We start from the raw sequence: 27,002 nt of genomic DNA, 5'->3' as shown, positions 1-27,002 counted from the left end.
GTGAAGGCAGACGGAGACCGACCAGTGCGCCTGCCTGCCTGCCCGACTGACTGTAGCAGTCGGCCAGCCGCCATGCTGGTGACCGGACCTGGAGTGGACCCTGGTCTCCACTCTCTTCGTTGGAGTAGGACTCCTTTGCGACGCCTGCTGCCTGCCCTCAGTGCCACTGCCCTGGCCTTGTCTGGTGAGTCCTCCTCAGTCCAGCAGCAGAGTGTGAAGTGCTATCCTACCTAGACATCATCAGTATGCTGTGCCCCTTTCACCTCTCCACAGGTCAGATCTGTGGAGAGGTGAAAGGGGCACAGGAGGAAGACACAGCATACTGATGATGTGAAGAAGTGATATGATAATTTATTTGCAGCCTCTGTGCCATGTCCCCAGCCTCTGTCCCCCTCCTGTGTCATGTCCCCAGCGTCTGTCCCCCTCCTGTGTCATGTCCCCAGCGTCTGTCCCCCTCCTGTGCCATGTCCCCAGCGTCTGTCCCCCTCCTGTGTCATGTCCCCAGCGTCTGTCCCCCTCCTGTGTCATGTCCCCAGCGTCTGTCCCCCTCCCGTGTCATGTCCCCAGCGTCTGTCCCCCTCCTGTGTCATGTCCCCCTCCTGTGTCATGTCCCCAGCGTCTGTCCCCCTCCTGTGTCATGTCCCCAGCGTCTGTCCCTCTCCTGTGTCATGTCCCCAGCGTCTGTCCCCCTCCTGTGTCATGTCCCCAGCCTCTATCCCCCTCCTGTGTCATGTCCCCAGCCTCTGTCCCCCTCCTGTGTCATGTCCCCAGCCTCTGTCCCCCTCCTGTGTCATGTCCCCAGCCTCTGTCCCCCTCCTGTGTCATGTCCCCAGCCTCTGTCCCCCTCCTTTGTCATGTCCCCAGCCTCTGTCCCCCTCCTGTGTCATGTCCCCAGCCTCTGTCCCCCTCCTGTGCCATGTCCCAAGCCTCTGTCCCCCTCCTGTGCCATGTCTATAACAAGTACTCGTACCAGTTGTCCAACAATGATATTTACTGCTTTTTATAAAGAAATACAATTGATTTTATGCAGTATTGAGTTTAGCCTTTTGGCCCGGCCCTCCAAAATATTTTTAGTTTCTCATGTGGCCCCATCGAAAAAATAATTGCCCACCCCTGGTTTAGGCCGATATGTATTCTTCTACATATTTTAGGTAACAAAAATCGCAATAAGCGTATATATTAATTAGTTTGCGCAAAAGTCATAGCGTCTACAAAGTAGGGGATAGATTTATGGCATTATTATTATTTTTTTATTTTTTTACTAGTAATGGCGGTTATCAGCGATTTTTATCGTAACTGCGACATTGCGGCGGACAGATTGGACACTTTTGAAACTTTTTTGGGACCACTGACATTTATACAGCGATCAGAGCTAAAAATAGTAAATAATCGATATTGCGCTAAGTGCATATAGAGTGAATTAAATTATGCAAGTGACACGGATGATCCGTGACCGACAGCAGCTCTCACAACAATATACACTTCATAACAAAAATTCAAATCAAAAACGTGTAGCATTGTCAAACCATGATCTTAATGATCAAAGTGCAAAAAAACAAACATCTAATATAATGCAATAAAGATGAAAATGTGAAAAAATGAAAAAGGGAAAAATAAAAATTATTATTAATAGTCCAAATGTCCCAACTCAAAACGTGTGCTAATCCAATGTTCAATTTGTGAGGACACCTAGTGCTCCCCACAGGATAGACAGGGTAAGTATATCTGCTTACCAGATTTTAAGACCCTCCAGGTTCTATCTGCACATTAGTGAGCTTTCACCCCTCACTATGGGCTCAACTGCATCCACTACCCAGCCTGCTTAATTGGATTCCACATGTGTATATTCCACAGTTATCATCAGCTAAGGAAACTTCAGAGTCCGGTCACACATTAGTCATTTGAATTCACTATAAACAAAAAAAATAGTCACAATTTTGAAATGCCCTATATTTTGTACTTTCTGCTATAATAAATATCCCATTTAATAAAAAAAAAATAATAATAATTTCCTTAGTTTAGGCCGATATGTATTCTTCTACATATTTTTGGTAAAAAAAAAAAATCGCAATTAGCGTATATTGATTGGTTTGCGCAAGTTATAGCAAGTTATAGTGTCTACAAAATAGGGGATAGATTTATGGCATTTTATATATATATCTGTTTTTTTTTTTTTACTAGTAGCGGTAATCATCGATTTTTATCGTAACTGCGACATTGCGACATACAGATCGGTAACTTTTGACATATTTTTGAGACCACTGACATTTATACAGTGATCAGAGCTAAAAATAGCCACCAATTACTATATAAATGTCACTGGCAGGGAAGGGGTTAACGCTAGGGGGTGATCAAGAAGTTAAATGTGTTCCCAATGTGGAGGGATTGGGACTGACTAGGGGAGGAGACCAATCGGTGTTCCTACTTAGTAGGAGCACACGATCTGTCTCCTCTCCCCTGAGAGAACCAGGATCTGTGTTTTTACACACACAGATCCTGGTCATTGCGCCCACCTAGCACATGCATCATCTCTGGGGACACGCTGCGGGAGCGCGTACCTGCTAGAGCGTCTTAAACAGCCGACGTACAGCTACGACGGCTCAGGCAGGGAAGCAAACCTGCGGCAGTATAACTGCGACGGCTGGTCCGGAAGCGGTTAAACACCCTTAAAGTGATTGTAACCAATCACCTTGTAAAACATCAAATTCAGTTTAAAATAGATATGAAAGACAAAACTTTTGTGTATAGTAATAAAAATACATTATTACATTCCCTCTGTTCTCAGCTGCATAAGAGCTGGGAAGGTGGAGAATCAGCAACACACTGATCTTCCCAGTGAATGGCTGTGTAGCAGGGGTGTGTCAGGACCAGTCTGATTATTGGAGGAGAGCAGGCTGAGTTCTCAGCATAGCTAGATAACTGACCACAGTGTGCTCTCCTGCTTAGTGTGGTCGGTTTTTAATATTAAAGCAGAGGGACTGGCAGGAACACTAGGAATTTAATACAATGGAAGCAATACAAAGAGAACAGGATACTTTCTCATACAAGTACATGGTCCAGCAGCCATATATTCTAGATTGTAAGTTCTATCGAGCAGGGCCCTCTGATCCCTCCTGTATTGAATTGTATTGTGACTGTACTGTCTTCCCTGATGTAAAGCGATGCGCAAACTGTTGGCACTATATAAATCCTGTATTATAATAATAATAGTACATCTGGAATATTAAAGCGGGAGTTCACCCATTTATTAAAAAAAAAAAAAATTTCCCCTTAGATTCCTGCTCATTTGGTCTAGGGGAATCGGCTATTTGTTTTAAAATATGAGCAGTACTTACCGTTTTCGAGATGCATCTTCTTCCGTCGCTTCCGGGTATGGGTCTTCGGGAGCGGGCGTTCCTTCTTGATTGACAGTCTTCCGAGAGGCTTCCGACGGTCGCATCCATCGCGTCACTAGTAGCCGAAAGAAGCCGAACGTCGGTGCGGCTCTATACTGCGCCTGCGCACCGACGTTCGGCTTCTTTCGGGAAATCGTGACGCGATGGATGCGACCGTCAAAAAGCCTCTCGGAAGACTGTCAATCAAGAAGGAACGCCCATTCCCGCAGCCCATACCCGGAAGCGACGGAGAGGATGCATCTCGTAAACGGGTAAGTACTGCTCATATTTTAAAACAAATAGCCGATTCCCCTAGACAAAACGAGCAGGAATCTAAGGCTAAAAAGTGCTCTCTAAGAGTGAACCTCCGCTTTAAGTTTTGGGGTAACAAACACTTTAAAGCGGACCACATTTTCAAAATAATACTTTGCACTATTGTAAACCCATCCTATGCCATGATCTTTTTTTCCATGTTTTTTATCAGTTTTTGTTAGTAAAAAAAATATTTTGCAAGTTTGGACAGATATAGAGATGCTGTATATGCTTTGTACAGCAACCAAGCAAAGTATGCATACTTATAAAGTGTGAGTAAGAACACAAATAACAGCTGATCAGATGCTATGGATAATAGTAATAACATTTTATAAATGATTCCTCCTATCTTAGCTTATTCCTCCCTGTACTATATAAAATACTGCACTCACGTAAAATCGTAATTTTTTTTTACGGCTCTGAGCACAATGCTGCATTACAAAACTTAAAGCGGAGGTCCGCCAATTTTTTTTTTTAAAGTCAACAGCTACAAGTACTGCAGCTGCTGACTTTTAAAATAAGGACACTTACCTGTCCAGGGCGCCCGCGATGTTGGCACCCAAAGCCGACCCGTCTCTCAGTCCTCGGATTCTGCCGCCGCCATCTTCGGTAAGGGAATCAGGAAGTGAATGCCTTGAGGCTTCACTTTCTGGTTCCCTACTGCACATGCACAAGTCGCGCTGGGCGATACAAATGGTCCCTGCTGTCTTCTGGGACCCAAGTGTCGTAGTGGCGTAGATACCCACAGATAATAAGGCTATCTATGCCCGAAAGTGGGTGCAAATACCTGTATTAGACAGGTGTAGCACTACCCCTGGTTTAGATTTGGGCCTGCCATTACCTTACTGTACTGGTCTCAGGGGTTCTCCTTGAAGAGGTGGTTAAAGAAAGAAATGTCTGTGCCAAACATCCAGTCTCTATTTCTCCCTCCTGCAGAGAGGGTTTTTATTAAAGCAAATTTCAGAAAAGAGGGATGGAGGTTTAGGGGAGATTCAGGCATCTTACTTGCGAATCACAAATATTCTCCTAGGTCCAGAGGAACAACTGTTTCCATGCTGGACTCAGCGACCACCGGATAGGCCCACTCTCACTGGCCTAGCTCACAGTGCCAGGATCTCTCAGCCATTCCTGCACTGTGAGGTAGATTTTGATCCGGATGCATCCTCCAATTGAGTCCTCAATTGCTCGGTCCTTTCCAGCAGGCAAGGCGACAGAGGACCATCCCTGGATCAGTAGGCCCCAGCAGCTCCTGGGCCTACATCTCAGACCAACGTGGCCATGAGGCAAGAATTGCCAACACATCCCTAAGGCCAGGAGGGCCCTCAGGTCCGTATCAGGCAAAACCGACCCCACAAAACAGTGTCTGTCCCTTAATTACCCTCTCCCAGAATGCACAGCGGGTTGATCACTCCCCCTGAGCCGCTTCTGAAAAAGGAATACCCAATACATTCAACCTGTTGCATTTTCAACCTTGACCAGTGGTGACAGTGACACCTACTGTCAAGTGGAAAAAGTGCAACCCAGCTGAACTGAAACAAAACCACAATTTGAATACAATCTTTCTGAGCCAAACTATTGCTCAGACAAACTATAATTTTAACATATAGCACCCACTCATTGGGAGCAGGGTGCTACACATGTATCTGCTCCCCCCCACCCCTGAAAGGTGACAAATGTGAGGGTTCCGAAAACGGAAAATTAAATTTTTGGGTGGAACTCCACTTTAAAGCGGAGTTCCACCTAAAAATGGAACTTCCGCTTAACCCACTCCTCGCCGCCTTACATGCCACATTTGGCATGTCATTTTTTTGGGGGGGAGTGGGGGCTTCAGGAGAAGGGGACTTCCTTTCCCACTTCCTCCTTCCGCCGAGGGGCTGGAAAGGCGATTAGCTTAATCGCCTTTTCACAGCCCCTCTCTGTAGGCGAGTGCCTGTCCAATCGGACGGCGCCGCGCCGCTCGCGCACTGCCGCTTGCGCATGTGCAGTGGGTGCCCGGCCGTGAAGCCGAAAGCTGTCACTGCCGGGTGCCCACACTAAGAATGAAGACGCCGGCCGGAGCGGAGCAGGTAAGTGTCTGTTTATTAAAAGCCAGCAGCTACACTTTTTGTAGCTGCTGACTTTTAATAAACTTAAAAAAAGTGGAAAACCCCTTTAATGCAGCTGTGTGTTTTGCTCCATAGACAACAAAGCACCCATGTTAAGATCCGGAAAAAAAAAAGCGGCAGTTTCAAACGCTGTGATTTTTATTTTTTATTTTTTACACCTGTGTGCAAGAGGGCATATACATGCACAGGGTGCATTTTGATTCGTATTCATGTTTTGCTTTTTCACTATTTACCCTCAATGATGCAAAAATGATTGGACACGTATAGGAACAGGGTAGTATCAGAAGAGAACATGTAGGTTAGAAAGGTTTGTTGAGAAAGGTGTTTTTATATATTACTACTCCCTCAAGCATGCTATATAAAAAGCATCATGGGTATTATGGAGCTGACATAATAGTACTCAACGTATAGCACTTTATGTAGTGATCCCAGCAGAAACTGGCAAGGCATGTAGAAAAGTACAGTTTATGAAAGTGTAGTGAATTGTTAAGATTATGGTCTCTGCAACTTCTTTGACAAACACATAGCCTTAATTGACTATCAAGCTTGAAGAACTCTGCATTCCGATTGGTCAGGAGAGTTCCAGACCATTGAGATTGTGCTGTAACAGCACCACGGATTCTTTGAATGCATTAATTTGCATATCAGCTGTGGCAATAGCAGTGCATGATGATGACATTGCATTACTTGTTATGTCGTGCTTGGTAACTAATACAAAATTAGACTGTTAAATATAAAGCAGCAATGTGATCCAAACTGTTAATTATGCTGAAAGAATAATAAATATTAAAGGCACATTAAAATGCGCTTTATTGCATTGCACATTACTAACATTATTGTTTACTGAGTTTTATTTTCTTTTTTTTTTTTTTTTTTTTCTTTGTACAGGCTTTGCAGCAAAGATGTTCATTGACAAACATAGTACTATTTAGCTATCTCTGATGTTAACACAAAAATAGATTTATGAGATAGTAAACAAGAATTTGTTTCTCGATTAACTGAAGGCTAGGCACATATTTAAACAGCAATACTCTCTGTAGTTCATTTCCAAACTGCATCTAGTTTTAGTGGGGATCATGTGCTTGGTATACGTGACTTCATTAACCACTTAAGACCCGGACCATTATGCAGGTAAAGGTACCTGGCCCCTTTTTGCGATTCGGCACTGCGTCGCTTTAACTGACAATTGTGCGGTCGTGCGACGTGGCTCCCAAACAAAATTGGCGTCCTTTTTTTCCCACAAATAGAGCTTTCTTTTGGTGGTAATTGATCACTTCTGTGTTTTTTTTTTTTGCGCTATAAACAAAAATAGAGCGACAATTTTGAAAAAAATACAATATTTTTTACTTTTTGCTATAATAAATATCCCCCAAAAATATATATATTTTTTTTCCCCTTAGTTTAGGCCGATGCGTATTCTTCTACATATTTTTGGTAAATAAAAAACGCAATAAGCGTTTATTGATTGGTTTGTGCAAAATGTATAGCATCTACCAAATAGGGGATAGTTTTATTGCATTTTTACTAATATTTTTTTTCTAGTAATGGCGGCGATCAGCGATTTTTATCATGACTGCGACATTATGGCGGACACATCGGACACTTTTGACACTATTTTGGGACCATTGTCATTTTAACAGCGAACAGTGCTATAAAAATGCACGGGTTACTGTAAAAATTACACTGGCAGTGAAGGGGTTAACCAGGAGGGGGCGCTGTAGGGGTTAAGTGTGCCCTAAGGGAGTGTTCTTACTGTGGGGGGGCGTGGCTGGGCATGTGATGTCACTGATCGTCGTTCCCTATGACAGGGAACAGACGATCATCGTCAGTCTCACTAGGAAGCACGGGGAGAGGTTTGTTTACACTTACCTCTCCCCGTTCTTCCTCTCTGTGACCCAATCGCGGGACACCGGTAGCGATCGGGTCCGCGGTTCCCGCGGAGACAGTCACGGAGCTGAGGACAGAGTCACGAGCGCACCCCGCGGCTGGGCTCTTGTACGCCCTTGTGCCCAGCCGTGCCATTCTGAAGACGTATATCTGCGTGTGGCGGTCCTCAAGTGGTTAATAGTAGATCTGGTGTCATGTACTGTATGCCCAAGGGACCAATTCAAACCTTTTTCTGCTTTACCGCAAATGTTTGAATGCACTGAGGCACGTTACATTTTAAAGTATAACTAAGGCAAAACTTTTTCTTTTAGTTTTGGATTGAGTGGATAGAGATTAGAACCCCTGTCAGTTTTTATTGCTGTCTGTGCTCCTGTTAAGCATAATCACCCTCTCTCATTGCCCTGTGTACTAGTGTTGCCACCTTTCCGGGATTCATTCGGACAGTCCAGGTTTCGAATCATGTGTCCGGGTTTCAGGCAGACTGAAACCCGGACACAATTTCAGACCAGGATGGGGCTCCCCAAGTAACTGAGATAGTCACACACAAATCTGATGCTGTGTTTTCTGAGAGCTGCAGGCAGCTGTCTGGGGGCAGCTTCTGCATCACTGGGGGGCAGGGTGATGATGCCAGAAAGTTGGCCACACCCACATTTTGCTGTGGCACGCTATGCACACCGCATTACTACTCTCCTTGGGGCACCCAAAGGTGTCCCAGGCTGCTAAAGTGTTTGGGTTTGGTGTGAAGAAAAGGTGGCAACCCTACTGTGTACCATCATTGAAAGTGAATGTAAAAGAAAATCCCAAGCGTAATAGCGGGAAAATCTTCCAATGGGGACACTAGTTCTGGTGACCTGTGGGACCCCAAGGAATTCCCTGAATCTGCAGGAATTTGCTCTCACTTCCTGTTTGACGATGGCACAGGAAGTGAAGGAAAATCTCCACAATGGGACACAGATGGCGAAAGAAAATTTGACAGGGGTTAAAAGCCTCCATTTAGTTCTACTTGCCTTTGCCTTTAGTTCTACTTTAAGATAAGATGACCAGAATTTTAAAATGAAATCTGGGGACATATTTTTTATTTACTAGTAATGGCGGAAATCAAGGACTCTCTACCCATTGCCACCGCTGCCTGCCTCGCAGCCTGTCAGGTCTTACTCTTCGGGCCCCGGCTACTACTGGGTGGGTAGCGGAGGAAGATCACTCCGCCAGGGAAGGTAAGAAGATAGGCAGGCAGGCGGCTGGCTGGGATTTGAGCCAAGGCAGAAGAACATGCGAGCGGAGCTGAATGGGTATGCACCCGAAACTGAAGAAATATTCCCTCCGCTCCGACCAGCACATGATCATCAGAAAGGGGCACAGATAATGGAAATAAATAGACCCCCCTAAGCTAGTAGAAGCGGCTGTGTAATTCAGAATTTTTTCTTTAATTCTCCACTGACTGTCTTTGAAATTGCCCCAGCCCCTGTTCAAATCCAATCCGGGGACAAAACTGTGGACAGAGTTGGTCTGGGGACATTGTCCTCAATCCAGGGACTGTCCCCTGAAACCAGGGATGTCTGGTCACCCTACTTTAAGATTACTTTCAGATACCTCCACATACTGTATTTAGAAGCTGAACAGCAACATTGCAGAAGAAAGGCAGATAAAGAAACCAGAAAGAGAGGGGGAAATTAAAAAATAAAAGGGGAAGGGGGCATTGGGGGTGCAATAATAGTTTTGAAAATGATACTTTAAATATGTTCTACTGACCAAGATGACCTGAGAGAGCAGACCATTGGCCATCCGTTTGTCTAGTGATGGCTGCATTATCTTTCAGAAAAATGCCATTATCAGAACAGGTAAAATAGTTTAGTGCTATAAATAGGCTACAGCTAGATTGGTGTTCCCGCTCTAGAGTACAGCTGCAGTCATATAACAAAAATGTACACCGGACATATATCAGTTTAAATCACTGATCATTGTGGTGACTGCAAGAGAACATTAGTCAGTTTGGATTTGTTGAATGGCCATTGCTTTTTTTTATACTTGATTTATTCAGAATATACTGTACATAAATCGCTTCACTATCACCACTGACCCATATAAATGTAGCACTAACCCCTGGAGGGGCCTCTGTATGTTGTAGATTACCCCACCTCTCCCTAGCTAGTACAGAGGCTGCCAGTCACAAGCACAGCTCCATGCACACCAACAATATAGACTGTCATTCTTCTTGTATGTGTTTGTTTGTTTGTGTGGAATTTGTTGCTGAATAACTTGAAGCAGGAGAGGGGATTGGGAGTTCAGAATACCAGTCCAAAATGATCAATAGGGGGACAGACTTCTAGTACAAATCCCTATAGATGCACATACACCTTAAAGTCCTACAGTAATGCCCCGTACACACGACCGGGTTTTCCGACGGGAAAACTGAGAGGGGAGCTTTTGGCTGGGAATCCCCGCTCTCTTTTTTCCTGTCGGGATTCCCGGCGGAATTTTTCCCACCAGAAAACTGACATTTTTGGCAGTTTTCCGGTGGGGAAAAAGACAGATGGAGCATACACACGGTCGGGATTCCCGAGGAAAAGCTCTCATCTGAGTTTTCCCGACGGGAAAACCGAACGTGTGTACGGTGGAAAAAGTAGAGAGCAGGTTCTCGGTTTTCCCCTCTGGATTTCCGGCAGACCTTTTGCCGTCGGGAATCCCGGGTCGTGTGTACAGGGCATGAGTCTCAGGCCTCGTACACACGGCCGAGGAACTCGACGTGCCAAACACATCGAGTTCCTCGGCCAGTTCAGCACTGAAGCCGCCGAGGAGCTCGGCGGGGCGAGAGCTCCCATAGAACAACGAGGAAATAGAGAACATGTTCTCTATCTCCTCGTCGAGCTCCTCGTCGGCTTCCTCGGCCGAAAGTGTACACACGACCAGTTTCCTCGGCAGAATTCAGCCAGAAACTCGGTCGGAAGCTGAATTCTGCCGAGGAAACTGGTCGTGTGTACGAGGCCTTACTCACAATGTCACAGGAGCTGATTGCTAATCAGCTTTCACAGGTAGTTCCTCGGTGAGAGAGATAAAAGCGATTTACCCCCCCGCTTGCAGCTGTACAAGTGGTTAAAAGTGCCCGGGTTGCGGTGCTTCCGAAACGCTATTCAGGAAGCACTGCCCATTCATTCCAATGGCCAGGGGCAATGTAGGAGTGTTGTATACAGCACTACTACACCACCCCAAAGATGCTGCTTGCAGAATTTCTTTCTTGTCCCGCAAGCGCACCACCCCACTATGAAAGCACTTGGGCTTTCACACTGGGGTGGCTTAAGAGGCAGTTTTCAGGTGCTTTACAGGCGCAAGAAACGAACATTTGCAAAAAGAAAGGTCAGAAGTGGCAAGCTATATAATTCTCAAGAGGAACAAAATTAAAAGTTAGGAAAAGAGGAAGCCAATTTGGTGTAGAGATCCTGCCAGTGGAGTACTTAAAGCTAAACCTCAGACAGATAAAGACAAATAAAAAAGTTATAATAATAATATATATACATACATACAGTGGATTTATGAGCTAAGGACCCATACTCCTGATGGGTTAAACAGTGAATGGGACATTTACTGTTTTATAGATAATAAATAACCCCTAGGGGCTTTGTGTTGCAGCTGATAATTATTGAATCAAAATATGAAAAAATAATGTAATTTATTAAAGACAAATGAATAACAGGATGGGAGCACCCATCTAGTACATATAGGAAACATGGACACAAAAAGTGTCATTCAAACATTGGAGTACAGTGGGTAAATGTAAATAGAACAATATATGGTTTAACTTATGCGCAAAGACCCCGACGCGTTTCGACCCTTTTGCTGGTGTGGGTCTTCTTCAGGGGGAAGAAAGTTTGCAGGCATAAGTTCTATAAAAGAGATATATATATGTACATAATGAGATTTGTTAGAAAAACAAAAAACAAACAAACATATGAGTATTAAGCTATTAAAAATACAGTCATTATTGCAGACATTGAAAAAATATATAGTTACCAAGGTGTTTGTTGTTTCATGAATTTTGTTTATACAGTACATTTCTGTAATATAATAATAAATTCTATATGGTGTACAGAACACCGGGAATGTGTCCTGGCTGGCAGGTTTATTCCCCTGGTATTTGAGAACTAAGGAAAGTGTTGCTGAACCCTGCAGGCTGCCCAGCCCCCTGAAACATGGAGGAACCAAAAGTTTGGTGGTGAGCTAGGACAGGAGGAAAGGGTAATGTGAGCAGATGAACAAACCATCAGCATGCTGCTCCTTATTTGTCTAGTCGGCAAGTTGGGGGAATGTTCTTAGCAGACATGTTCTTCTGCTGCTGTAGTGAAGGCTGAAAGATTGACCAAACCAAATTAAAGCAAAAAGACTGGCCTATCATAATAATAGTTTCAGTAGCAGTAGTCTTTGCTTTGTATATAGGGCAGAACAGAAGTATTTCCACCTAGAAGCACTAGGGTTGTTGGTTTGAATCTCAACCACGGCATTACCCCCCACACTCCAAAATTTGTGCTTGTAGGTTAATTGGCTACTGTCTAAATTTGGCCATAGCATGTGTAGGTATGAATGAGTTAGGAACCTTAGATTGTAAGCTTTTAGAGGGCAGGGACTGGTGTGACTGTACAATATACTTGCATTTTATATGTGAAGCGCTGTGTAAATTGTTGGTGCTATATACTGTACCTGTATAGAACAAAAAAACAATCTGCACTACTGGCAACTCTAAGGCCCCGTACACACGAGAGGATTTATCCGCGGATACGGTCCAACGGACCGTTTCCGCGGATAAATCCTCTCGAGGATTTCCGCGGATTTGGATCCGATGGAGTGTACTCACCATAGGATCGAAATCCGCGCCGAAATCCCATCGCGATGACGTGTCGCGCCGTCGCCGCGATGATGACGCGGCGACGTGCGCGACGCGGTCATATAAGGAATTCCACGCATGCGTCGAATCATTACGACGCATGCGGGGGATCCATTCGGACGGATTGATCCGGTGAGTCTGTACAGACCAGCGGATCAATCCGCAGATCAATTCCAGCGGATAGATCCTCTCGTGTGTACGGGGCCTAAGGGCTCATTCACATAGCAGATATACTATAATGTGTACACACTGGTGTGCATTGCGTGAGAGATGGTGTTATAATACATCGCACTGTTTACCTTTGTTTAACTTTATTGAAAAAGTGTGCAAAAATTATACTTTATTCAACTCCATCTACTCTATGTGGTGACATGTGGTTTAGTGAGTCATTTTTATGCAGCGCATGCCACTGCACATGATAAAGTGAGAGTAGGACACTTAGAAAACAATTGTCTATTTTCTCCATGGCAGGTGGCGCTCATCCATAACGGCAATGCGGTTGGAGGAGGAAATTGGGAGGAGCCTTGTTCCTCTATGATCTGCTCAGTCACAGAGAGGCAGCATCCAATTAAATACTGGCATTCCATGTGACTTGGTGGCCATCTTGGGTCAGGCAGAGTCTTTTTAAGCGGGTTTGGCCCCCATGTTGCTTAAGGATAGGTTAGGGAAAAGTCAACTGTCTGTCAGGGACAGTGCTTCGTGTCAGGGAGAGATTCTAGACCAGTATGGAAAGTGCATGGATACACCATCATTCCTGGAAGCCTCCCCACTTGGGTCCGGACCAGCCAGGCCACAAACTGCACCTTGAGACAGATGCTGTCGGCACATCTGAGACCTACTTCTACTCCTCATTGCTGTACATTCTCCGACCGTTTGTATGCTCAATCCGACAATTGTCAGATTTTCCGCAGACAAATGTTGGATGGCAGGCTTATACATTTTCCACGAACAACAGACTGTTATCAGATTTTCCGATTGTGTGTACACAATTCAGTCAGACGAAAGTACAAATACGCATGCTCGGAATCAATGCTCACCAAACACAACATTAGGCCTGATTCACACCTATGCATTTTTAGTGCTTTTTGCAGATTTGTACTACAGTCCATTTACCATGGTTTCCTATGGAACACGTTCTGCAGTGCAAAATGCAAAAAGCACTACAAATGCATAGGTGTGAATCCAGCCTTAGCAGAAGGTGCCCAAAGGGGTGGTGCTCAAGAGCTGAAAAACCATGTAGTACGTCACTACGTTTGTGTTTGTTGGCGGACAATTTTGTGCTATTTGTATGCAAGACAAGTTCCTGGCCAAGGCCCTTTGGACATAAGTCTGACACTATGGGGGTTATTTACGAAAGGCAAATCCACTTTGCACTACAAGTGCAAAGTGCACTTGAAATTGCACTAAAAGTACACTTGGAAGTGCAGTCGCTGTACATCCAAGGAAAATAAAAAACAGCATTTTAGCTTGCACATGATTGGATGATAAAATCAGCAGAGCTTCCCCTCATTTCAGATCTGACTCTCAGAATTACAGCGGCTGCACTTCCAAGTGCACTTTCAGTGCAATTTCAAGTACACTTTGCACTTGTAGTGCAAAGTGGATTTGCCTTTCGTAAATAACCCCCTTTGTCTGCGGAAAATCCGATCGTGTGTACGAGGCTTACGTTTTTACTGCCGCCGCACCACGATGCTCAGTGAAAGGGCCCTAACTGTGTAAAATGAAACAAATAGCTGGATTCAGAGAGAGTTACGCCGGCGTATCAGTAGATACGCCGACGTAACTCGGAATCTGCGCCGTCCTAAATTTAAGCGTATTCTGGAAACCAGATACGCTTAAATTAGGCTAAGATACGAGCGGCGTAAGTCTCCTACGCCGTCGTATCTTAGGGTGCAATATTTAGGCTGGCCGCTAGGTGGCGCTTCCGTTGAGTTTGGCGTAGAATATGTAAATGCCTAGATACGCCGATTCACGAACGTACGTGCGCCCGTCGCAGTAAAGATACGCCGTTTACGTAAGGCGTTTTCCGGCGTAAAGTTATTCCGACAAATAGCTGGCCTAGTCAATGTTAAGTATGGCCGTCGTTCCCGCGTTGAAATTTGAAATTTTTACATTGTTTGCGTAAGTCGTCCGTGAATGGGGCTGGACGTAATTTACGCTCACGTCAAAACCAATATGTCCTTGCGGCGTACTTTGGAGCAATGCACACTGGGATATGTACACGGACGGCACATGCGCCGTTCGTAAAAAAAACGTCAATCACGTTGGGTCACCAAACATTAACATAAAACACGCCCCCCCATCCTCATTTGAATTAGGCGCGCTTACGCCGGCCCCATTTACGCTACGCCGCCGTAAGTTAGAAGGCAAGTGCTTTGTGAATACAGTACTTGCCTCTCTGACTTAAGGCGGCGTAAATACGGTACGCTACGCCGCCCTAAAGATACGCGCCCTTACCTGAATCTAGCTAATAATGAACAAAAGGCACTTTTGGTCATCTTGGGGCTAGTGATCTTCAAAGTGACAGCTTTTAACGGCGTGATCACTGTGCGCTAACTGCATGGTAACCATACTGGCTCTCTAGCACAGGAGCATAGCAGTACTTTACAGGTGACAAGCATGTTATGTTTTCCCATGACAATTTTAAAGGAATAAAAAATACTATATTCGCTTTTCTATTGTGCTTAATTATTTATTTTTCCATGTTATCAGTGTAAACACACAAGTGCTATGTGGATACATATTGTATAGCACACCCAGCGTCACTTTTCAAAATTCAGCATATTTTGTAGCTGAACTGCGTTCAGGTACATGTTCACGTGTCACATGTTCACCACAAGCCAGATTAATAGGGAGTAGTGTGTGGAATTTATATCCTGTTATTGTTCTCCCTCCGCATTTGATGGCTGAGTTAATTCTCTTTAGTTTTGTCATGCTCTGCAGCCCACATTGCCTGCCTATGATGAGCTTTACAAGAAGAAGAAGTAAAAACACAATGTCCATCAAAGTCCTAACCTTGCATCTTAAATGTACTGCTGACCTGATGTGCTTTTCCAAAAGCCGCAGAGGATTCCTTTTTCTATAAAAAAACAAAAAAACAAAAGGGTTCAATATGTCCTAAAGCTATCGGTTTTGAGTTAAACTGGGTGAAGTAGAAATATTTTACTCATCAGCTTTGCAGTCACAGAGTTTGCTTCAGCTAGAACAAAACTGCTGAGGCATTTAGAGAAAATTAACCCCCCATCCTGGCAGCCAGATGTGACTGGTTTCTGATGAATGCACATGAGTGGGCTGAAAAATCAAGAGACTGTGAAATTCCTGTCAGGTCTGTACAGTGCAGAATGGGCTATTGACTGCTTTCTATATTTCCCTCCATCATTCTTCTTGAACACTGCCATTAATTTCCTCTCCTGCTCTGACTTGTGTTTTTTTTTTTTTTTCACCCCCTCCTTCTCTTACTCCTCTCCTTATTTTTTTACTTTTTATTTTATTTATTTATTTCAGATCTCAGTACTGCAGAGCAGGATGCACCGGGCTCTGGTGGAGTTTTTCAAACAACGAGGCCTCTATAACCAGGCTGGGCTGGCTCACTTCCAAGCTGCCTCTCAGGGGAATTCTCAGAAAATATTAGCCGTGCAGGTAGGTGATTGTAAGGAAGTACCGAAGATCATCGTGATCTAGATTGAAAAGAAAATGATGGGAAGGGCGATGAAGCTTCTAAACCATATGCCGGCAGGGTTTCATCAATTTTTAACCTCCTTCATCAACTGAAAATGGATGAAGGATGACTTAAAATGATGCATAGCCGTGCAGGTGGATGCTACTTTACCTATACCAGCTTGTCTTTGTAACTAATATGTTATCCACTTACCCCCCGGACCATATTGCTGCCCAAAGACCAGAGTACTTTTTGCGATTCGGGACTGCGTCGCTTTAACAGACAATTGCGCGGTCGTGCGACGTGGCTCCCAAACAAAATTGGCGTCCTTTTTTTCCCACAAATAGAGCTTTCTTTTGGTGGTATTTGATCACCTCTGCGGTTTTTAGTTTTTGCGCTATAAACAAAAATAGAGCGACAATTTTGAAAAAAATTAATATTTTTTACATTTTGCTATAATACATATCCCCCAAAAATATATTAAAAAATGTTTTTTTCCTCAGTTTAGGCCGATACATTTTCTTCTACATATTTTTCGTAAAAAAAAATCGCAATAAGCGTTTATTGATTGGTTTGCGCAAAAGTTATAGCGTTTACAAAATAGGGGGTATTTTTATGTCATTTTTATTATATTTTTTTTACTAGTAATGGTGGCGATCAGCGATTTTTTTTTCCGGTACTGCGACATTATGGCGGACACTTCGGACACTTTTGACACATTTTTGGGACCATTGGCATTTTTATAGCGATCAGTGCTATAAAAATGCATTGGATTACTATAAAAATGCCACTGGCAGTGAAGGGGTTAACACTAGGGGGCGGGGAAGGGGTTAAGTATGCCTGGGTGTGTTCTTACTGTGGGGGGGGGGGGGGTGGCCTCACTAGGGGAAACACTGATCCTCGGTTCATACATTGTATGAACCGAAGATCAGCATTTCCCCTGCTGACAGGACCGGGAGCTGTGTGTTTACAGGTCCCCGCTCTGTAATGAGCGATCGCGTGTGCCCGGCGGCGATCGCGCCCGCCGGGCACACGCACGGGAGTCGGGGGCGAGCCCCTAGTGGCGGCTGGGAGAGAGGACGTCATACTACGTGCTCTCGCCCAGCCGAGCCAACTTGCCGACGTATAACGGCGGTGGCCGGTCGGCAAGTGGTTAACACAGAGGGGAGTTGTTAGAAGTGGACACTTTTTCATAACCATCATGCCGTGTACACACGGTCGTTTTTCGGCATGAAAAAAAAAACAACGTTTTTAAAAACGTCATTTAAAATGATCGAACATGCTGCATTTTTTAACGTTGTTTTTTAAAATGTTGTTTTTCGGGTTGTAAAAAATAATCGTGTGTGGGCTAAAATGATGTTTTAAACCCGCGCATGCCCAGAAGCGAGTTATGAGACAGAAGCGCTCGTTCTGGTAAAACTACCATTCATAATGGAGTAAGCTCATTCATCACGCTGCAACAGAGAAAAAAGCACGAATCGTCTTTTACTAACAAGGAATCAGCTAAAAGCAGCCCAAAGGCGAATAGAACTTCCCCTTCAGAGTGCCGTCGTACGTGTTGTACGTCACCGCGCTTTGTTCATCATTTTTCAAAAACGATGGTGTGTGGGCAACATCGTTTTTAATGATGAAGTTGGAAAAACTTCGTTTTTTTAACATGCTGAAAAACGTTTTTTTTAATGCCGAAAAACGACCGTGTGTACGCGGCATCAGGATATTTTATTTACTTGTGAGCAGAGACACATTGGCTACAAGACTTTTCTTATTTTTGGATATGAACAAAATTGAGAGTTTTCATTTCCCTGAAAATTGTGCATTGGAATTAACGGGGAAGGCAAAATAAAAGACTTTATAATGTTCTTTGTATCTCTAATTTACACTTTAACATTGTCATGGGACTTTGCGACTGGCACAGCAAAGTGAGAGGGTCATTGGCAAAATCCTGCAACTGTTGTCATTTATATACACCGTTCCAATACCGTAGGGAGCCACAAGGTTTTTATCTTTAAAGTGGAGCTCCACCCTAAAAAAAAAAATCCAAAATGCTGCAAAAAAATCTATATTTTTTTTATACATATCAGAAGTGCCGTTGCTAGGCAGATTGTCCTAATCTGCTTCTTCTCCTCCTCATGCTGCCTCCTGGGGAATGGGGGAGCGGTGTCTTCTGGGACCTTGTGTGTGTCCCAGGATATGTGTGGGGGTGGGGGCGCTAGTAGTTAGTGCTAGGTATATATATGATTTGTTAAATAAATATATATTAAACCAGGTATGCATATAAACAAGATAAACAGCTCCTATCCAAAATAAACATGTCTTAAATGGGTGATAATGAATATTTGAATATTAGAATTAACATTCCACGAAATAAAACTGTTTAGTGATTCACTCATATGCCATAAGTGTGTGACCCACTAAGTGTGGGAAACTATGCAAATACTGTGTAAAAAATAAATAAAATACAAATATAAAGTAAAATTAAAGTGCTGCATGCAAAGTTCAGTCCATCAGAAAAATATCCATATATTCTCCTATGTCATCAGAATTAGATGCACAATGAAGTGTTCCACAGATTCTTCATTTTTTCCTCATACCTCACGCACCAGTGAAGATATTATACTATGTTGGTATCACTTTCATTTTCACATATTCGCTTGGGAGTTATCTGCTACTAAGGCCCCGTACACACGGTCGGTTTGGTCCGATGAGAATGAACCAAAGTTAATTTTCATCGGACCAAACCGACCTTGTGTATAGGCTATCGGGGGCACCCTGGACAGGTAAGTGTCCTTATTAAAAGTCAGCAGCTACAGTGTTAGTAGCTGCTGACTTTTAATTTTTTTTTTTTAACCAGACCTCCGCTTTAATTGACTGTTAATACATATTGGGGGTTATTTACTAAAGGCAAATTCACTTTGCACTACAAGTGCAAAGTGCACTTGAAATTGCACTGAAAGTGCACTTGGAAGTGCAGTCGCTAATAAATCTGAGGGGTAGACCTGAAATGAGGGGAAGCTCTGCTGATTTTATCATCCAATCATGTGCAAGCTAAAATGCTGTTTGTTATTTTCCTTGCATGTCCCCCTCGGATCTACAGCGACTGCACTTCCAAGTGCACTTTGAACTTAAACCCATTGGGGCAGATTCACAAAGATCTGCAGCCGCGCAGCGTATCTGAGATATGCTACGCCGCTAACTTACTTGGCAAATCTTTGAATCCAGAAAGAATTTGCGCCGTAAGTTACGGCGGCGTAGTGTATCTCTTGCGGCGTAAGGGCGCGGATTTCAAATGCGGCGAGCAGGGGGCGTGTTTCATTTAAATGAAGCACGTCCCCGCGCCGAACGAACTGCGCATGCCCCATCCGTCAAAACTCCCAGGGTGCATTGCTCCAAATGACGGCGCAAGGACGCCATTGGTTTTGACGTGAACATAAATGACGTCCAGCCCCATTCACGGACGACTTCCGCAAACAAAATAAAAAAATTCAAATTTGACGCGGGAACGACGGCCATACTTAACATTGCGTACGCCACCAGATAGCAGCTTTAACTATACGCCGAAAAAAGCCGAACGGAAACGACGTAAAAGAATGTGACGGCCGCTCGTACGTTCGTAGATCGGCGGAAATAGCTAATTTGCATACTCGACGCGGATTACGACGGGAACGCCACCCAGCGGACGCCGAAGAATTGCATCTAAGATCCGAAGGCGTACGAAGACGTACGCCTGTTGGATCTAACCCAGATGCCGTCGTATCTTTTTTTAAGGATTCAAAACAAAGATACGACGCTGGAATTTTGAAAGTACGCCGGCGTATAACTAGATACGCCGGCATACTTTCTTTGTGGATCTGCCCCAAAGTGTTGACCTGCATTATACTGCACTGAAAGAATGCAGGTCGCATCATGGACACCTAGAAAGCAGTTGTTTCCTATGTGTCCGATTCAAACCGCAATGCTGGTGCAATGAGCAGTGCATTAAAATGCTATATGTTGGCATTTTAACACAGCGAAATCCATGTCATCCCGTTATGCCTCATACACACGATCGGCTTTTGCTCGGCCAAATCACATCGGAATTCTGATGGAATTCCATTGGAGTAAAATAGAACATGTTCTATAGCTAAACTCTGATGGAATTCATCGGGATATCCAATGAAAAAACTCAGATGGGGCTACACACGATCAGAAAATCAGATGGAAAAAGTCTGTCTGACTTTTTCCATCGGAAATTCCGATTGTGTGTACAAGGCATTACAGGCGGTCCCCGGGTTACAAGCAAGATGGGGTCTATAGGTTTGTTCCTAAGTTAGATCTGTTTGTAAGTTGGAACAGGTATATTTTTTAAGTGTAGCTCCAGACAAAAAAACAATTTTAAGCTTTTTGGATAGCATAGGGAAGGGTTAACATCACCCCTGTAACATTTGTTTTGCTGTCTGTGCCCCTGTTTAGAAGATTTTACCTCACTTTTTGTCCCAATGACAACTTGATTTTGAAAATTTGGGGTTGTTGTGAAAACAAGCCTTGGTGATAAAGCATCGGTGGAGGTACCATTTTCCCATGAGTGAATTTCCCTTCTTAGGGGTAGATTTATTCTCACTTCCTGTTGTCTCCCTCCATTTGTAAGCAGGAGTCGTTTGTAAGTCGGATGTTTGTAACTAGGGGACCGCCTGTATTACAAGGACCCATAAGGGTTTATAGAAATACAGTGGAACCTTGGGTTATGAGCATAATCCGTTCCAGAAGAATGCTCGTAATCCAAAGCACTCGCATATCAAAGCGAGTTTCCCCATAGAAGTCAATGGAAACTAAAATAATTTGTTCCGCATTGACTTCAATGGCATGCAATACCGCATGTGGCCAGAGGTGGGGGTGCCGGAGAGCCTCGGAAACACTTGGAAAGGCCCGGGGACAGCTCGGCTGAACTCAGAAAACGTCAGAAAGGCTCAGAAATTGAGTCTTTACAAGCATTTCCGAACGTCTCAGATCGGCTCCACTCGACTCCACTCGGCTCTGGCGCCCCCCTCACCTCAGGCCAAACGCGGTACTGCACACCGCTGTGGCTTGCATCCTGCTCGTTTTGCGAGATAACACTCGCAAACCGAGTCAGGATTTTAAAAAAAAACAGCGCTCGTATTGAGAAGCGCTCGTTAACCGCATTACTTGCAATCCGAGGTTTCACTGTAAATGAATTTGTGAGCCATATGCTTGACATCCTGTTTACCAATGCCTGTCCAAAAACAACATGTTCATCTCCCTCTCTCTCTCTGTGTCTCTCTATATTTTACCCTCTTTCTCTCACTTCCTCTCTCAACCATCAAAGAAGAAAAAGATTTGCTTTCAGAGTAAATAACCTATAAGCAATTTAACATGCATAAAAACTCATGTCAATTCATGAATTACATTTTAGCCTCTTAGTAAAGATCACATAATCTTGTTAGTAATAATACCATCATCCAAAAAAATCAATGTTGAATAGAGATAGGGCTTTTGGGTCCCCAAAACCAAAAAGACCAAAGGGGGAGGGCAGTTGGACTATTGCAGTATACAATTGAGTAGGTGAACTCAAAAAGGTAAGTACATAAATGAAAAATTATAAAAAAAAATAATGTAACACATAAAAACACAAACAACAATATACAATATAAAAGAATGTTGTGACAAACCATACATGTCACCGAAACTAATGATCCCCTTGAGGGAAAATCACGGTAAAGTTAGGAGTCACAGGGGAGGTCTCTACTAGTTTTGCGGCCAATGCCGCTTTGTCAGGAGAAGTTCTAGAGGGATCCCATCAGCTCAAGCGCCAAGAGCCACCAAGGGATTTTACCCACGGATCCTAAAAGAATTGAGCTCTGTCATTTCAAAGCCATTGTTTCTAATTTTTAGGGACTCTTTAATTAATGGAATAGTACCACTGTATTAGCGTAAGGCCAATGTGCCTACTGTATATTTAAAAAGGGCTCAAAGTCTTTACCAACTAACTATAGACCTATAGATCCAGATACTGGATAGATTAATAAAAGACCTCATAGATGAGTTCTTGCTGGAAACAAATATTTTAACCATTTCAATATCAGATACTTTCTCCCCTTCCTGCCCAGGCCAATTTTCAGCTTTTAGCGCTATTGCATTTTAAATGACAATTGTGTGGACATGCTACACTGTACCCAAACATTTTTTTTATCATTGTGTTCCCATAAATAGAGCTTTCTTTTAGAGGTATTTGATCACTGCTGGGGTTTTTATTTTTTGCACAACAAATAAAAAAATACAGAACATTTTGAAAAAAAAAGTTTTCCTTTGTTTCTGTTTTATAAAATATTGTAAATAAGTAAGTTTTCTCCTTCACTGATGGGCACTGATGCGGCAGCACTGATGAGGTGGCACCAATGAGGTGGCAATGATGGGCACTAATATGCAGCACTAATAGGTGGCACTGGTATGCAGCACTGACAGGCATTGATAGGCTGCACTGATGGGCACTTATAGGTGGCACTGACGTGCACTGAAAGGCTGCGCTGATGGGTACTTATTGGTGGCACTGATGGGTGGCACTGATGGGCACAGATAGGTGGGCACAGATGGACACTGATAGGTGGCAGTCATGGACACTGATAGATGGCACTGATGGGAATCACTGATAGATGGCACTGATGGGCATCATTGATAAGGAGGCACTGGCAGGCATTAATGATGGACACTCACCGGCACCATTTGTGGGCACTGATTGGCATTGATTTTGGCAAAGATTGGCATCCCTGTTGGCATCGGGTGGCATACCTGGTGGTCATTAGTGGTGGCAATCCCTGGTAGTCCTGATATTCAATCAGTGCAAACCCCCTGACAGGAGAGCAGCCGATTGGCTCTCCTCTACTTGTGTCTGTCAGACGTGAGTGATGGCTTTTCCTGTTTACACTGTGATCAGCCGTGATTGGGCATGGCTGATCACATGGTAAATAGCCTCTGTCAGAGGCTCTTTACCGAGATTGGTGTTGCAGTGTGTCAGACTGACACGCCACACCACCAAGCGCCGCACTGCGCACCCCAACAGGCGCTCGCCGGCTGTTATCCTGAAAGATGTCATATGATGTCCAGTCAGGATAACAGAACCAACCCCCGACCGTCATTCTTCTATAGGCCAGGCGAAAAGTGGTTAAGCAACAGACAGCATGGATTCATGAAAGACAGAAGATGCCAGAAAATCTGATTTCTTTTTATGAGGAGGTAAATAAACCCTTGGACAGAGGGGTGTCTGTGGACGTGGTATACTTGGATTTTGGCACAGTTTTTAACATACGGCTCATGTGTAACGTAAAGTCTGATGAAAACGGCCTGATGGGGGGAAATGCATTGGACTGCATCAAAAACGCAGTAAAAACATAAAGAATTGACTGGAACATCAAAAACGCACATTCAGAAAAGCATCTGGAGCGCTTCCGAAGAGCGCTTCTATGTTGTGAACTAACCCTTAAGGCAACGCACCATAGCGCAACAAAAAATACACATGACCATTTTTTGTGAATCCAGCGCACCACAACACATGCCCTGTGCTGCCATATAGGTGAGTTATCTATTACAGTATACAGTAGTGCATTGGGCACCAATCTCAATGGATGGCCCAGCTAAATACCATACCTTCCACAAATACATCGACGGTTGTAATACAGTAGTCTTAATGGGCCTTTAAAGTTTCCATTAACTTTCACTTTAAATTTCAAGACAAAATTGACTGTAAAGTTACAATTTACATAACATCAGGTTTCCCGTTAAGTGCTTCGTACTATAGCGTCTTTGATCTGTGATATCCACATAATACAGATTAATAATAATAATCATAGACAGCATTACATAGTGTACTTAATACTGATTTGCCATTTCATATGCCATGTGCCATTTCTTTCTAATAGCTTGGAAGCTTGTGTTTTAGCGTAGTTCAGTGATTGACAGAAAGGACAGGAATCAAGGTGGGCTCTGTACATAAACTATAAAACCGACATCAGCAAATTACCAAAATAAATTTCCAGCTCAGAATTCGAGCACAGAAATAAACCACTCAGTCGTATAGCTTCTGAAATCCATGCAGTCCTTCAGATAGAAATATGTATTATTGTAATTACCTGTTGTCTGATTCCAGGACTGTTTGTTTAAAATATAGTGGGTCCTTTAGCAAGACATATAACTTTACAACTTTTTTCCATTATAATGTTTTAATGTGAACTGAATGTTAAGCAAGATATGTGCTTTAGTATTCATTTGATATAGATCAGTATTATACAAAGATATGTACCTGAACACTAGAATGATGCATGAAAGAATAGAATGCTGCAGAGACCACTGCTTAATATGTTACTTCCAGATGGCATTAAAGTGCTTTATCAAGAAAGATGTCTTCAATTAGAATTCCTCTACAAACTAAGAAAAAAAAATGACTGCTAAGATTAAAGTGTATCTAAACCCAAGAACCAAAATTCAATATATTGCAACTTATGCCCTTTACACACGAGTGGAAGTTCGGATGGCCTAAAATCCAATGGTGATGCGGTGACGTAAAACACTATGACGAGCTGAGAAAAATTAAGTTCAATGCTTCCGAGCATGCGTCGACTTGATTCTGAGTATGCATGTTTTTTTCTCCGATAGAATTTCCGATAGGATTTTTTTTCCATCGGAAAAGAATAAAACATTGTATTTCTAAACACTGACTGAAAAAAGTCCGATGGGGTTCACACACGATCAGATTTTTTTCATCGGAAATTCTGATCGTGTGTACGCGGCATTAGATGTGATGTCCTTTATTCGTTTTTTTTTTTTTCATGGTGTTTTCCTTTTTTTTTTTCTTGAGAAAAAAAGTGTGTTAAATATACAGAACACCTCACCTACACTTCTACATAGCATGGATGGGAGGTGTTCTGTAAGCGCCAGATTCACAAAGGGGATACGACGGCGTATCTCCTGATACACCGTCGTATCTGTGTTTCTATCTATGCGACTGATTCATAGAATCAGTTACGCATAGATATCCATAAGATCCGACAGGTGTAATTGTTTTACACTGTCGAATCTTAGGATGCAGTACCGCGGCCGCCGCTGGGGGGAGTTTGCGTCGTAAACCAGCGCCGGGTATGCAAATTAGGAGTTACGGCGTTCCACGACGGATTTTCGTGTTCGCTAAGTCGCCGCTAGTCTAGTTTCCCGTCGCAAATTTAGTCGTCGTTTTGGGTGCCCTAACTTTAGTCAGCAATCGTATTGCTGTCTAAAGTATGGCCGTCGTTCCCGTAACACGTCCGGGAATACGGAAGTACGCTACGCGCGTCGCTGTTCGAAAAAATGACGTCACGGCGCACAAAGCACAACGGGAATTGCGAAACAGAGCATGCGCAGTAGGTCCGGTGCGGGAGCGCGCCTAATTTAAATGGCACACGCCCATTTGAATTGGCCCGCCTTGCGCCGGAGGCCGCCGGCGTAGTTTTCATTGCAAGTGCTTTGTGAATCAGGCACTTGCAATGAAAACTTGCGGCGGTGTAACGTATCTACGATACGCTACGCCGCCGCGATTCTACGTGAATCTGGCCCTAAGTCACTGAGAAATTCCCTGCTCAACTTACTGACCAGTCTGCAACCAACCAAATTATCTTGTCTAACAGTATGTGTTAAAAACAGGTTTAGTCTGCACACATTTGCAAATACATGCATATTTAAAAAAAAAAAAATGTTGCTACATAATTTTGGTAAAATAAATCCCAATAAGCGTATATTCATTGGTTTGCGCAAAAGTTATAGCGTCTACAAACGATAGGATATTTAAATTTTTTTACTTACTAGTAATGGCGGTGATCAGCAGCTTATAGTGGGACTGCGATATTGTGGCAGACAAATCGGACACCTAACTGACACTGACACTTTTTTGGGAACCAGTGACACTAATATAATGATCAGTGCTAAAAATATGCGCCGTCACTGTACTAATGACACTGCCAGGGAAGGGGTTAACATCAGGGGCCATGAAAGCGTTAAATGTGTGCCTAACTAATGTTTCAGTGTAGTGGGGGAGGTGCTTTTACTAGTGAAAGGCATGGATCAGTGTTCCTGCTTTACAGAACCACAGGATCTATGCCTTCTATACTGATATACTTGTTTACATAGGCAGACTGCTATTCAGCCTGTATACAGAACGATCAGCGGGTGCCAGTGGACTTTGGGTCCGCAGGACCCGCTGTGTAAAATCACAGCGCGAGCGTGCTGCCATTGACACGCATTCGTACCTGAATCCTGATACCCGAAAGTGCAGGATAACCTATAAATACAAGATCCTGCGCAGCGTGGCCACCTTGTAGCAGTAAACCTTCTATGGGGCGGTTGGCATGTGGTTAACCACTTCCCGCCCGGTCAAAAGTAAATTGACCTCCGGGAAGTGGTTCTGTAATCCTGACTGGACGTCTATTGACGTCCTGCAGGATTACATGCCAGCGCTCGCCCGAGGGGGCGCGCAGCGTGGCGATCGGTGATGTGGGGTGTCAGTCTGACACCCTGCATCTCCGATATCGGTAAAAAGCCTCCAGCGGAGGCTCTTTACCACATGATCAGCCTTGTCCAATCACGACTGTTCACAATGTAAACAGGAAGAGCCGTTGATCAGCTCTTCCTCACTCGCGTCTGACAGACGCGAGTAGAGGAGAGCCGATCGGCGGCTCTCCTGACAGGGGGGTTCGCGCTAATTGTTTATCAGCGCAGCCCCCCCTCAGATGCCCACACTGGACCACCAGGGAAGCCCACACTGGACCACCAGGGAAGGT

The 27,002-nt window shown here is 43.9% G+C and overlaps 1 protein-coding gene across 1 annotated transcript in view; it reads left to right on the top strand.

The window, feature by feature from the left end:
• CCDC178 (coiled-coil domain containing 178) overlaps positions 1-27,002 on the top strand; it is a 384,864-nt gene that overhangs the window by 321,838 nt on the left and 36,024 nt on the right. The window contains exon 19 of the mRNA XM_040354128.1: positions 16,056-16,190. Coding sequence (XP_040210062.1) covers positions 16,056-16,190 — 135 coding nt within the window. The remainder of the gene's footprint in view (positions 1-16,055; positions 16,191-27,002) is intronic.

This window comes from Rana temporaria, chromosome 5 (assembly GCF_905171775.1).
Source record: "Rana temporaria chromosome 5, aRanTem1.1, whole genome shotgun sequence".
NCBI lineage: Eukaryota > Metazoa > Chordata > Amphibia > Anura > Ranidae > Rana > Rana temporaria.
The sequence above is the reverse complement of the archived record's forward strand: the minus strand, read 5'-3'. Positions and strand labels throughout refer to the sequence as shown.